The following is a 15405-nucleotide window of genomic DNA, read 5'->3' on the forward strand; positions in this document are numbered from 1 at the left end:
CCCCAGCAATTTGGTAAACTAGCTAAATTAAACTTTCAGTTATGATTTTGCTTGACCATACTTTAAAAACAGTTGATTAAATTTTAAGTGTTTAAAAAATAAATTACAAAAGCAGTACGTGACCAATGAAAGAAAGTCAAGCAATGCAGACATATGCAAAATAAAAGGTGAGAATTCTCTTTCCCCTGCAGGGGTAAATACTACTATAATCTATCTCTCAGAACTTTTGAGATGCTATATATATTATAAATGTGTTTTGGGGGTGGGAGCTAATACTGTAAGTATTGTTCTGTCATTTTCTTTCACTGAATAATATATTGTGGGCATCTTTCTGCTCTTTTAAAAATAGATATTATTTATATTCTTCTTTTTAATGTGTAATAGCTATTTTATATAAAGTGAAATGGAAAAAAAGGCAACCTGGCAATTTTGAAACTTAAGGAAATCCTATATCTGACATAGTCAAAATATTTTTCTTGGTATGAGGTACTTACCACCATGTTTTATAAGTTGCTTGTAAATGATGTCTATTAGATAGCATTCCATCTATCAGGATAAGATAGGAATAGGTAAGAAACTAAGAGATAGGCTACAGGTTATAAAAGCAGACTTCATAAGAGTATGTATAGTATAATTCCAGTTCTATAAGAGGTATGTATATGCATAGAAAGTAGTCTAGCAGCATCTACACTAAACTGCTAACAGCTATTATCACGATTGTTGGAATATAGGCATTTTTTTTTCTCATTATGGTTTTCTGTATTTTCAACAGTGAACTTTTATTACTTTTTAAATTAGTTAAAAAGTAAATGTAATATAAAAAAATGCAATGCATCTGATGAAAAAGTTCACGTCCAACAGCTACAGAAAGTAAACCCATCTGAATTAGCTTCCACTCCATCCCCAAACCCCAGAATATAAGAGTAGAAATACCAGGTCCTTATTTGATTTTCTTAATTTAAGGAATTATATTTGAGTTCCCTCATTAAGAGAAGATAATCTTTAGCATCAGTGAAAGAGTTGATCAGGAAATGAGGCAAAAATCAGGAGATCATATTCCTTTATTACATATATGAAATATAAAAAATTAACAGAGCAATATATATATATTTTTTGCAAGTCCACAGGACCTCAGGAAAAATATGTTCTGTATGTGAAGTTAATCTTATGGCACTGTGGTTCACGTTTTATATATTCAAGTACAGAAGAAACGATATGTATAGTGGTTATGCATGAGTACAGAAGAGAAATAATAATGAAAAACTGTAATTTGGTGAACTATCACATACATTGAGTCAAAAAATGAGTGAATAGAATGACCATATACTGCTAATAAAGACAAGGAGGAAACTGTTTCCATATTCAGGTTTAAATACTAAACACAAAAATAAAACAAATTGTGTCTACAATAATTTGTGAAGCGTATACAAGTGCATTGCAAATAAATGGGCTTTTTAAAATTTAAAGTCCATTTCCTCTTTATCCAAGCATTTTCTACACTTATGACTCCTTTCTCTTATTTTAGAGTCTCTTCTTGTTCAGTTTTTTTAAAAGTTTCATCATGGCCGGTATCTGTGGAATCTAACCTCTATCCCAAAGCTGAGACTTCATGCAAACATATTCTCCTTTCAGGTTGCATCTTCACATAGTTACTCTCAAGTGTTCAAGTTTAAAGAGTACAACTTCCATTTTGTGGTCACTTTTTGTCCGCGCGTAGTGATAGTGCTTCTGTTTCAGCAGGTTTTCTTACATGCCCTTTTCTTTTTTTTTTTTCTGTCAACGGCAGTCTCCAAACTTTCACAACACAAGTGGTAGGTAGTAAAGTGCTTTATACAATGAAATACTATATACATGTGGAGAGGTTCCATTTAACATCCCACAGACCAAAGTTCACACACATCACGCAAGAGAAGGCTCTTTTAAAGAAACACCTTTTCTGATACTAGGGTTGGGGACTCCTTAAAATCTCATTAATTACTTCAAGTAGCACAAATGTAAGTAACATATCTGAAGATGGGAGGAGTCCTTGTTAGGTGCATTGCCCTTAATGGATTACTGCTAAATATCTTACTGCTATTAAAATATTCTTAATAGTTATGAATTTCAGAATCAGTCCCATAGAAAATAGGTATCGGTATTGGATTTTTTCATTCCACTTTATGAAACAAACTGTATTTAAACATGGGCCCAAAAGAGATGGGGTAGACAAGGGCCATGCACTGGAACATTTCTATATATTTTGGCACTAAAAAAAAATTCCAGTTTCATCTTTGAGGTCTCCTTTCCATTATGTTTGTGTTTTGTACATAGAGAATTGCCATTATGTGCTATACACCTTTTCTGTTACTTGCACTCTCTTTTCAAAATATCCATGACTTTTCTTCCAAGAGATGGTTTCCAGTGCTGGACAAAACTTTTCATATTCACGACTAGTTTGCCTGTTCTTACATCCTCATGTCCTGCTACAAGGTACTCCAAACCTGAAAGAGAACAAAATTAGGGACTATGTAGTATCATAGTTTATTGAAGGGAGAGATGTGACTTTAGCAGTTTTATATATACATGGTTCACGGTTTTATAAATTCATAGTTGAAATAGGGAGTCATAGGCAATAATAGCTGACACTTAGTAAATATTTATTATGCGCTAAGTGCTTTAAATGTATTATCTCATTTAATCTTGAAAATAACCCTATGAAGTAGGTATTATCTTTCTTCTTTCCTTGTTTTACAAATGAGGAAACGAGGCTTGGCAAGATTGAGAAACAGTGTTTCCCAGTAAGCAGTGCACCCTGACTCAAGCTCAGGCCTGTCTGATTGTTGAATTTTTACTCTTTCCCTCTATGGTGAAGAAGTGAGGATTCCGTGGGTACTTAACATGCTGCTACAGTTCAATATTTCTTGGAGACTCACTATGTATGGTAGTGTATATTAAGGAGGATTTTATAAAAGTGAAACAATCATTTGGGAAAACGTATTGGAAGAGAGCTATGGATTATACAAAATAACACATGTCTCCTATATAAAGTCGATGTGTTTTTGGAATATAGAATGTTTGTTTGTCATACTTAAAAAAAAGATGAGACTTGACTAGTGCTGACTTTATAATTCAAAATTCTTTTCAGGCTTCAAGTAAAAATTTTGGCTAACAAACATAAAAATCCAAAAGGACAATCTCATTATCTATACATTAATAAAAAGAAGTGTGATAATCTCCCTCAGTACATGTCTGTAGTAATATCAATATTAGTATTTTGAAACAATTTTCTTTAATATTATAGGGTAGAGCAAATAAGTAATTACATTTATAAAATAAAACTTTCCTATATAAGATAAAGAGACATATACTTTAAAACTCAAGTTAAGGGAAAACATGAGATGTTAAAATTCAATTGAAAATATCAATTTAAACTCATGGTTTAATATATACAGTCTTGTTCATGCACTAAAATGGCTTTAAAAATGTCATTCCAGTGGTAATGAACACCTGTAACAAACATAATGTCTCTAATAACAGGTCTCACTAAAGACAAAACAAAACTAAACAAGGCTTCTTGAAGAAATGCTTTTTTTAGGTCCAGGGCAGGAAGATACAAGGTAAGCATGGGATTTCTTATTCTGCTAAAAAAAGCAAGGAAGCTTTCAAAGGTTAATGGGAATCATTTTAAAAGGATACAGGAACCAGCAAGAGAGGGTTATAACTCGCCAAAGTTGTGATAATTTGAGCACCAAGAATGTAATAATTGTGTGTGTGTTAACATACTGAATCAACAAAAATCCATAATTCCAAAGTGATACTCAAAAAAGAGAAATCCAGAGAAAAATTAACTTGTCATCTTGAGACAGTTGTTAAAACCATTCCTTACTTTGGAAATTGGAAATTAAAGGAAAGAATTTAGCATTTATCCTGCTTTTATAATAGGAACTATATTTCATGGTAACCTAATAGCCCAGCTTGGGAGAGGAAGTCCTCTTACAGAATAATGTTAATTGATAAATGAAGGGAATTAGGTGAAATTAGAAAAACATCATTTCTCAAATTCTAATGAAATTATTCATTGAGGAAGGGATTGCCAATTGGTGATAAAATCATTAAATTGAATAGTTAATGGGGAACTGGATGTTTGCTTAGTGACTAAGTAACTCATACTCATTGTTTTCTAGTCTCAAAAGGGAACCCAATGGAGAGATCAGACTGTAATCACTCCAACCCGAGTCAAGTTTAGCAACCCTGACGGTGGGTCATCCAGGTACTACATATCTTGTGATGTGATTTAACATGAAGCACACAACAATATCTATGATGAATTCTAGACAAAATGTTTATCTTGAGTCTATCAAGCTTTTCTTTATGATTACAAGAAATATAGGAAGTAGAGAGACAAGCTAAATGACACCACAAAGAACCAACCAGACAAATATAGAAGGCAGGATAATCTACAGGACACCTGGCCTGGTTTCTTCAACAATAATAATTTCTTCAATACTAAAAAGAAACTCTGCATGAATAAAAGATACTTGAGGGACTTAAAAACTAGATACAATGTGTGATTCTGGATTGAATACTGGCAAGGACAAACCATGTCTAAAGAACATTTTGGGATCAATTGGGAAATTGGAATATGATCTGAGTATTAGAGTATATGAAAATTAAAACTGAAGGTAAAGATAATAAGTGAATAAAGTAGGTTGCAGAATGAAGCATATACTTATGATTTCATTTTTGTTAAAATATATACATATATATATATGTAAGATGGATTATAAGGTATTTAAATTCTTTAAAGGGTAACCTTAGCTTCTTCATGAAAAAGAATCCCAATATTTAATTAACAGACTAGTTAAAACATAATCGTCTTGATATTGTTTGTATCATCTCTAAAATAATAAAATCCTCATTTAAAAATACGATAAACAATTTTTAGGAAACTTTCAGTGTTAAGTCTAGTATTTTATTTTATTTTTTAAATTATTATTATTTTTTATAAGGAAGTTTTTAAAATTATTATTTATTTATTTATTTTTGGCTGTGTTGGGTCTTCGTTTCTGTGCGAGGGCTTTCTCTAGTTGGGGCAAGCGGGGGCCACTCTTCATCGCGGTGCGTGGGCCTCTCACTATCGCGGCCTCTCTTGTTGCGGAGCACAGGCTCCAGACGTGGAGGCTCAGTAGTTGTGGCTCACGGGCCTAGATGCTCCGCGGCATGTGGGATCTTCCCAGACCAGGGCTCGAACCCGTGTCCCCTGCATTGGCAGGCAGATTCCCAACCACTGCGCCACCAGGGAAGCCCTAAGTCTAGTATTTTAAATGAATTTACTTTGAAACTATAAATAGAACAAATATTATAGGAGTTTGACATTACTTTGAAGTATAAATATAAATTAAACTAATAAAAATGATGCTGAATAAATCCATAAATTATGGAACAGCATCATGCCAAAAGTTAGCATGGAAAACAATGTTACCTGTTGTATTACTTATTAGCATTTACGTTTTATTTTCCTATCTCTATGCTTTTGACATCTACCTTGCTATAAGTTTTTATTTATTTATTTATTTTTATTTTTTGGCTGCGTTGGGTCATTGTTGCTGTGCGCGGGCTTTCTCTAGTTGCGGTGAACGGGGGCTACTCTTCGTTGCGGTGCGCGGGCTTCTCATTGTGGTGGCTTCTCTTTGTTGCGGAGCACAGGCTCTAGGCACACGGGCTGCAGTAGTTGTGCCACGCAGGCTCAGTAGTTGTGGCTCACGGGCTCTAGAGCACAGGCTCAGTAGTTGTGGCACATGGGCTTAGTTGCTCTGCGGTATGTGGGATCTTCCTGGCCTAGGGCTCAAACCTGTGTCCCCTGCATTGGCAGGCGGATTCTTAACCACTGCGCCACAAGGGAAGTCCCAACCTTGCTATAAGTTTGAGGGCGCAAAGTTTACTTTGTAACCATAGAGAAAGAAAATATAATACTTTACTGCTAGTCTTGGTATTCTAAAATATATGATTGATGAATGAGTAAATGTATGTATGTATGAATGGAGGAATGAATGAATTTGCAGGGATGCCAATTAGATTACTCCTTTTCAAAAGTAGCAAAGGAAACGTTGGCGTTTAAAGTTTCAGAGTTTTCTTATCAGCTTTCTTTGGCCTTAGCTATTGAACTTGTAAAATGGAAAAACAAAGTGAAATGAAAGAGTGTCTGGTTTTGCTTTGGCAGGTTCTGGTCTTTTCATCAAAGTGAATAAACATGTTTTCAAGAATTCTTTGAATAATTGTGCTTATGTTTTCAATTGTGATGAACTCAGTTGATTCTTTTACTCTATTTGGCAGAAATCTGATTAGGAAGTATAGTTCACTTCCTGGAGGGTGGCTCAGATTGTCAAAGCTTTTGTTTATAATGTCTTACTAAAAAACTGAGTGGATTTCTTTCTTTCTTTCTTTCTTTTTTTTTTTTTTTTTTGCCAAGATAGTAGAAAGTGCTTATAGAAAGAGCCCCGGGAAACAGAACTTAAAGTGATGACTCCTAGTCTCCGGTATTCAAAATCCAAGATTCTGATTAATTCGTTTGTTCTTTGTAAACATATTTATTTTAAAATGTCTTTAAAATTTTCCTTATTAAAATTTAGATTAATTTAAATAAAATATGAAGAGGTATAAAAGGGTGTGAGAGATTAGCCAATAGTCAAAAGTCAAGAGTTTTATATCACTGTGTAGATCGTTTAGGTTGCGGGGAGTATTTTATTGATAGTTTTTCTCTCTCTTTCTCTTTCTCTCACTCAGTTATCTATTTCTCTCAAATTTATTAACCAAAGACCATAAATGACTTCTTAACATAACTGTGGTTTCCTGGACTTAAATTTGAAAAGAATTAGATCCAGAACACAAATTACACACCTGTTTCAGCAGTGCCATTAAGACACAGCTGGCAACTTCGTAAACAGGGAAATACAGAAGATTAAAAAATATATTATTTGTTTTACTAGAACTTACTCTGTGGGTACTTTGTTACTATTGTTTGGGTACTAATGGTAGGCCCTGGAGATAGTATGGTCAAAAATCTAAATCCCATCCTCAAATTTAATGAGGGAGACAGAAATAAGCAGCTTATGACACAGTATGAGGAGTGTACTTGTAGAGTGAACAGGTATGAATCCCATGCTTACCTGCTTGCCTCTATGTCTGCCACAATGTTTTAAAGTGCAAATTTCCCTCCACTGCAAGTTTCTCTAAGATTCTGTAGTTTTGTTGTTGTTTGTTTATTTTTGCTGTTTCTAATTTGAAACCAAAATGATCATTTAATGAAAAAGAAGATGATGAGAACTTGAGAGTTGTTTTCTATCCAGGAGAAACAGATGCTTCTCATGCAACAGTAAAAATGAATTCGATAGTATTTGCACAGATGGAATTTTGCATTTGAACTCCCTTTTGGGAGCAAGCTCTAACCAGGGCATCATAATAGGACCTAGCTTTCCAATACAGTATTATTGGCAGATAAATTCATGAAAGTGCTTTCCTTGCTACTGACACCTGGAACCAATCTGAGACTTCTCTTTCAGGACAGAAAATATTATATTGCTGGATTTTAAAATATTTTACTTTTATAGAGCATGTGAAAGAGAAAAAATTTTTGATGTCAGTTCAAAGAATTCCATTTGGATTTTCCCTAGATCAGATGGTGAAAAGGAGAGATACTCTTGCTGAGTTTATTTAGGTTGTGGTTCAGAGAATGTAGGACAAGCAGCAAATCAGCAGAAACACGGTAGGTAACAAGCTAGAAGAGACTAATGCTCACCAGGGTTGAGGATTGGACAAGTGCAGCCTCTGTTAGTCCATGATTCTGGATATAATGTTCGTTTTCCTCGTAAAATTTTCAATTTGGTGGATTTTAAGACTTTTTTAATCTTCACATTGACCTCAGCATGAGATCCTTTATCATGAGCTGATAAAATCTTTATTTTTAGCACTGTAACAACACAATTCCAAAAGTCAAAATGCATAGAATTTCATACTATCCTTTGAACTTTGAACAACTTAAATATGCATTTCAGAGTATAATGGAAAAGTGAACCAATGATGATAATGTGGAAATTTGCTTTAAAAATCATTAGGGATTAAGAGGTACAAACTACTATGTATAAAATAGATAAGCTACAAGAATATATTGTATTGTACAACACAGGGAATATAGCCAATATTTTATAATAACTGTAAATGGAATATAACCTTTAAAAATTGTAAATCGTTAGTTGTACACCTGAAACATATAATATTGTACATTAACTGTATACACCTCAATAAAAAGAAAGAAAATCATTAGGCTCATTGATTTTGCACTGACTTCATCTCATTTATCTATATTAACTATCCTCTTCTTTCTTAACATTTTTCAACTGCTACTTCTGTCCATATCACTATGCTAAGAGAATATCAGCCATTTGCCTACTGCAAATAAATTTTAAACACATTCAGCTATCAAATCTAAATAGAAAAAAGAGCACAGGAAGTAGAACTGTTATCCTGGTTTTTATTTAGATTCTGACTATATTATACTCTTATAGCTAGCTTTGTGTAATGTTATGACAAAAAGCAAAATGTTACTGCCAGGACATATTTTGTGTATTCTAAAGAGATTAAATAATATTATTGATTACTTAATTTTCTTCCCTGGTGTAAAATGCAAGCTGACTGGGATTAGGAAGCTGTCCTACGTGATGGCAGAGCTCCAGTTTTCGATATGACTCCTGATTCTATTATGTTCTTCCATCTATGAAATGGATGTGGATAGGGATCAAGTAATGGGATAAATTGGGGTGGGGAAAAACATAGACCTAAGGAACACTGAATGCAATGTTCTGTATTATTAGGAGAGTTCTTACTGGCTCATCTATATCTTGGAAGATGATGGAAGATTGTGTGTAATAAAAGAACCCTATCTTGGCTGGTACCATATCCTGAGAATATGGCTGTCAGACGGCCATGTTTTCTTTATAGATTCACCAAATTCACCAAATTATAGATTCACCAAATTTTAGACGTCTAAGGGCTCTTAAGAGCTCATCTAGTCTTGTTTTATGTATGAGAAAGCAAGTTTTAAGTAATTAAGTAAACTGCTCAAACGTGTATGACTGATTGATTAGAGGTAGACTTTGGACTAGAACCCTGGTAAGATAAATGCATGAAGGGTACGTATTGTAGTAGCCCCTCGCACATGGCCAATGCTCAATAAAAGTTCACTATTATTTTTCTACTAGACTGTAAGCTCAAAGAGAGCAGTAACCTTATCGACTCACTATTATAACTCAATAAATATTTGCTAAAAGAATAAACAAAATGAATCGAGTATTTTTTCTATTAAGTCAGAGAATGGGGAGGGGGAGACCATTTTTCCCCAAGTCTATAGTTATATTGCACTTAATAAGACCAAGATACTTTATGACATCATTAAAAGCATTCAAGTTCTCTTAAGCAGAAAATAATACAGTTGTATTAAAAGATACCAATGTGGTTATTTGTAAATTCAGTCATAGAGCTACTGAATCTATGTGATAATGAAAACCAGTTGATATTTCTATTGAACTGAATGACTTTGGACTAAATTGTCATGTTTTTTTGCTTTTAATAGTAAATACCTTTCCCTCTAAACTGACTTTTCTTTACTGGGCACTATGCATTTCAAAAGTTTGCTTCTATTATTTAACTAAGTTGGCAGGTGAAAGGAGGGAAATATGCACATAATTTTAGATAAGATCTTTGAGGTTTTTAACATTTATGTTTTTATCTTTTATGAGATTAAATACAATGTTATCAAGAACCTAAACGTTTTGTTTCAGAAATCATGACTTAAAATTTTCTCTTCATTGTAATGCATAAATAATAAATAATGCTGTATACATTATGGAATAATAAAAAGATTCAGACACTAGTCAATGATATGTTGGCAAGATAAGGCATCTTTAATATACTTAATAATAAACATAAAGCCATTTAGAATTTGAAGATAGTAACAGTTTTTACTTAGGGCAATGGCATTTTCCTTTGTCCATACACTGTATTTTCCTGGCATTTGAAAGGTAGAGGAGTCTAGAGTATACTGAGAGGGCAGGGAAGAGACTCAGGCAGAGAGCTCGTCTCAAGGCCTCCCCACTATATTTCCCCTTCCTCCTCCCTAACACTGACTGAGCATCTAGTATGTGCAAGGTAATGTGCTGTGTGCTTTTCAAAAATCTCATTTCATGGGGAAGGTGGCGTCATCCCTATTTTACAGATGAGGAAGTCTGGAGACGTTAAGTTACCCACCCAACAAACCACAAATAAAACCCATGTAGGTCTGAGCCCAAACCTGAGCTTTTAATCACTGTGAAATATACTGCTTTAAACTGATTTCTGCCTAGTAGTACTACAGGATAAACTGGCTGAGAAATCATTTAAGTGGCTAGAGGCTTCCCTTTTAGATTACTAATACAAGAAGCATTTATAAGAAAGGATTACGTGTCAAGATTTTTTTCTTTTTCTTCTTTGCCTCTTTTCCACATAGCAGGATAACCCTGCTTTTGCTCTAAAAGCCTCCTGCTCTCACCATTACATGCAACACCATCTCTATTAGGAAAATCTAGGTCAAGGCCAGACTACTATGTTTACTATTATTATATAAGACTAGTGCTTTGATTTACTGTGAATGTCATAAACCAGGCCACCCATTTCCTTAAAAACTCTTCGTACTTAGTTTGAATAGATCCTTAGAAGCATTCAAGCACTTCAAACTCACCGTATGAATATTTCATTCCACAGAATGCCTTGGAGTTTCTTAACACCTGTTCCTTACACTCACATTTACCTACAGAAAGTAAATGAAAATGCTGTTAGTTATTTAGAAAAAAAGTAAAAAAAAACAAAACAAAAAACAATCGCAAGTAAATCCAAGTGGCATAACTCTTTAAGGCTTGAGTGATTCATACGATATAATCCATAAGAAACCATGAAAAGTCACTCAAAAGAAATAGAGTCATTTTTTGAATTAGTTATCATCCAATAAAGTATTGACCTAAGAGAAATATAGAAATGTAGAAACAATGATATATTTTAATACTTGTAATTGATGTTATGCTAAATATAGTCTGGATTAATATTCCATGCTAATGGAATGGAACAACTGAATGGTTAACCTATAGGAAAGACAACTGTTTTCTTACAATTAATGTTCACCACAATAAAAATCAAATCAAATCAAATCATTGAGAAATCCTTTGAAGGTAATGCTATCCAATTTTTAAAATATTTATTAAGCACCTATCATGTGCAGGACATGATGCTACATACTTCAGAGTATATAAAGATGAGCAAGATACAATTCTTGCCTTAAGGCTTATAATTCAGTAAGGTGAATAAAGTAAGTGTGTAAACAGTAATAAGTGTTCTAGGTCAGGTACAATATGCTTGGATGGGAAGGCCACATGTTTGGGAAGATGGAAAAAGGCTTCATGGCTGAAGAACGATTTGAAGTGGACTTTGAAGAATAACTAGGTTATTTTCTCCCAACAGTTAAAATTGTGTATTACAATTTTTATGTATGAAAGATTTGCCAGAAGAAATCTTTGGAAGACTTTCAAAATGCCTTTGTACATAGTCTATAATAGCATTCTTATACTTATTTATGTACCTGTTCCCTCTCTAGACTGTGATCCTTGAGGACGATGGTTATGTCTTATTATTCATCTTTATATTCTTAAAGCCCAGAATGGATAGGATTTTCATTCTTTTTTTTTTTTTTGGCCATGCCGCTCAGCTTGTGGGATTTTAGTTCCCTGGCCAGGGATCAAACGCGGGCCCTCGGCAGTGAGAGCAGAGTCCTAACCACTGGACCACCAGGAAATTCCCCAGGATTTTCATTCTTACTGATTTAACAATTAGGTATAATTCTACCTCTTCCCTAACCCCTCCCCTCCTACCCTCACACATTGCATTTTATAGGCACTGAGTGGCATAACAGCAGGTAACATTTGCTGGGGAGCACTTACTACATGCCAGACACTATTTTAAGTCTTTTACATTTATTTACTCATCTAAGATTCTAACAAATAGAAATTTGACAGGAATACAGAGATAAAAGGATGAGCAAAGAAATGTAAGAGAGAAAGGGGAGAGAGTGTTCATGGAAGAACCAGTTGTTCTGTTTATCCTGGGTACAGATTGAGTTGAGAATAATAGAAGGTATCATGGAGGACCTTGATTGATATGCAGTTAGGGCCTGAATTTAATTTGTTAGATAAAGGGGAATTTTCAAAGCTATCAGCTTAAAGAAGTTACATGAATTTAAAAATATATATATGAAAATTAATCTGGCATTACCATATCAAAACTATTGGAATGGAGAAAAAATGAAGGCAGGGACCAGTTAGAAACTAGTAAAATTGGTAACACACAACAGTAACTAAATTGAGTACCAACTATAAGCCATAAAGTTTATAAGGAATTTTATCCATATGATCTTATTTAATATTTACAATAAGGTTATGAGAGAGGTACTATTAACAAATGAAAAAAGAAAGGCTCAGAGAGGTTAATTAGCTTGTTCAAGGCAGCGTATAGCTAACAAGTAGAAAAGCCAGATTTTAAGCCTGGGTTGGGGAGAATCTGAAGCCCCCGATCTTTCCATTGTACTGTCTTTCTAAGGCAGATGGGATGTGGGTCTGAGAGGTGGCCATGGGTGTAGATAGGAAGAAATATCAAGGGATGCTGCAGAGTTAGGGTCTACAGGTCTACAAATCCTGTCACTGGATTGGATGAGGACAAGCATCCAATTTTATGAGGAAACATAAAAATGTACTTGAAATTTTCAGCCAAGGTGACAGAGAGGATTGTAGTTTCACTAACAGAAATAGGGAAGTTAGGAGAAGGAGAGCATTTTAGGAGTGTATTAAGTTTTTTTTTTTTTGTAGTAATCAATAGTCTAATTTAATTATTGAAAGTTTATTGAGTAGCTCATAGAATGGAGAAAAAGCCGAAGAACCAGAACTCTGAAAGGACAAGAAACAAGAGAGCTCCAGAGATCTATTGGGCAGTCTCTTTATGGCTTTGCCATTGGAATCATGAACTTTAATCATTTTCAGAATTTGTCACTTTCATCTCAAGATTTAAATTCTAGGGACAGAACATCTGATTGGCCTCTCTAAGACTGTATTAAATGGCAGAAGAGTGGTTCCCCAAAGAAAAACTGGGTTGAGCTACCACAGAAATAGCAAGAAAGAAGGGGAAATGGATCTGGTCAGGCAAAAAACAACAGAGGTCTAGTACGAGGAGAATATAATGAATTAGAGATGCTGACAGACATACAAGTGGAAATGAGAGTGTCATTCTGGTGAGATTGGGTAGGTAGATATGGAAAATGGAAAATATTGACATACTGGCTCTAGCTAAAGTTTCTTGAGAAACCAGAACGAGATCTGCACGTAGAAAATCACAGTGGAATTAAATAAAGATAAAGATGCTTAAAATGAGCTGTTGTGATTTGTTAAATAATATTGCTTATCATCTAAACAAAGCAGAGGATTGCTCATTCAGAAATTGTAGCAACCTGAGTGGACAGCCCACGGCCTTTGATGATTCCACCAAAGCAAGAGAGTATGGTAACTACCATGCATATCTTACTCCTCAACATAATGCTCTTCTCTTTAGTCCTTGAGCCTATAAGAACATGAGTAGGGAGGGACAATATTGGGGTGGGGGAGTGGGAGGTACAAACTATTGGGTATAAAATAGGCTCAAGGATGTATTGTACAACATGGGGAATATAGTGAATATTTATAGTGAATATACTAATAACTGTAAATGGAAAGTAACCTTTAAAAATTGTATAAGAAAAGAAAAAAGAAAAAAGAAAAACAAATTTAATAAAAAGAACATGAATAAGTCTGTTACTTGAAGACCTTTCCTTGGCTGCTTTCCAGTACTCCCTTTTCATATGTTAAGAAATCAGACATTAAAATTTGCTTTTGAATAAATCTTTTTTTGATTAGGCTTCAGCCCAGATGTGTTTTCTTAAAAGAAATTTGGAAGAAGAGGAAAACCTATTTAGTTATACTGGGTTGTTAGAACGTTTCAAAAAAAAAGTATTGTTTACAGTTCTCTGGTACTAGTTAAAGCCAGTTTTGTTGGACAGGAAGTGAAATTTTACATCTGATGCTCTACCCCACAAGAAGTGGTAGAAATGAAGAGTATCTTGGTGTAGTGCATTATATTCCTAGTTATGGAAACTTATGGCAGGTAAATAGGTAGGTAGGCAAATAGATTTGAAAATGAACCACAGTGCTTAGAAAACTGATTATCACGTTTCTGTTGAAAAAGGTGCCCAGGGGCACTATTTTATACCCATTGGGAATATTGCTGTAGCAGGAGACTGAACAGTCTCTTCCTCAATCCGGAGCTCATCTGGATGAATTTCAGAGACTCTCTGCGGACATCAGAGACCTAACAGCTGTTGTGGACGTGAGAGTCTGGAGTTACTCTGATGCCAGCACCGTTATGTGCTTCATTAGTGTGCTGCCAGCTCCCTCCCTAGTAACATGATAATTGGCTTAACGTCTTATGGCACTAGAACCTTGATTTTTACAGATTTGGCTTGGCAGACAAAGTTGGAGAATTCTGAAAACCACTGTGTTAGAAAAAGAGAAGAAATCTTTCAAAAGTGGTTATTAAAGTTAACATCATAGAATTCAGACTACGTAGCATTAAGGCACAAAATTAATGGGAAAGATTTTTCCTTTTCAAATGCTAAAAAAGATAAATATGACAACTTCATATTACCTTATCATTCCCACCTTCTTTCCTGTTGTGAATTAAAATGAAACCAATTAGGAAAATGATCATAAGATTATGTTAAGTGAAAAAAAACCCATGATATGGAATTGCAGATACCAAGTGTTTCTATAATTTGAGTTCTTGATTCTTGAAAGGCCCATAAATTCTCTATGAGAATGTATTAAAACTGTGGTTTCTTACTCTGCTTCAGCCACACTGGCCTCCTTGCTGTTTCCTAAATAAGCCAGGCCTAGTCTCACCTCAGGGTTTCTGTACTTGCTGTATCTTCTGCCTAAACTCTCTTTCCTCTGTTATCTGTATAGCTCACTCTCTTACCTTCTTCAGGTTTTTTTCTCAAAAGTTCTTTCATAGGACTTTTCTGATCACCCCATTTAAAAGTATGTCCCTCTCAAGTATTTCTTATCCCACATCCCTGCTTTATTTCTCTATTATATTAAACATCATTAAATATTTTACTTGTTTATTAGCTGTCTTCCTCTGCATGAATGTGAACTCCTTGGACACTGAGATTTTTGTCTGTTCAATTACTAGATTTACAGCACTAGCACATAGTATGAGTATTCAATAAATATTTGTTAAATGAATGAGTCTATAAAGAACTCCTACAAA

At 34.4% G+C, this 15405-nt stretch overlaps 1 protein-coding gene across 2 annotated transcripts in view; it reads right to left on the reverse strand.

Moving 5' to 3' along the window:
- Positions 1 to 1045: 1045 nt before the first annotated feature.
- The window catches only part of NTN4 (netrin 4), a 110702-nt gene continuing 96342 nt past the window's right edge, over positions 1046 to 15405 (reverse strand). Inside the window, exons 8-10 of one of the 2 annotated variants that reach the window (XM_036867214.1) lie at positions 10748 to 10816; positions 7775 to 7945; positions 1046 to 2480 (exon numbers count right to left, since the gene is read on the reverse strand). In XM_036867214.1, the coding sequence (XP_036723109.1) occupies positions 2344 to 2480; positions 7775 to 7945; positions 10748 to 10816 (377 nt within the window). In that variant the 3' untranslated portion in view covers positions 1046 to 2343. The remainder of the gene's footprint in view (positions 2481 to 7774; positions 7946 to 10747; positions 10817 to 15405) is intronic. The other variant, XM_036867212.1, reaches the window with a different exon arrangement.

The sequence above is a fragment of the Balaenoptera musculus genome, chromosome 10 (genome assembly GCF_009873245.2).
Source record: "Balaenoptera musculus isolate JJ_BM4_2016_0621 chromosome 10, mBalMus1.pri.v3, whole genome shotgun sequence".
Classification (NCBI taxonomy): Eukaryota; Metazoa; Chordata; class Mammalia; order Artiodactyla; family Balaenopteridae; genus Balaenoptera; species Balaenoptera musculus.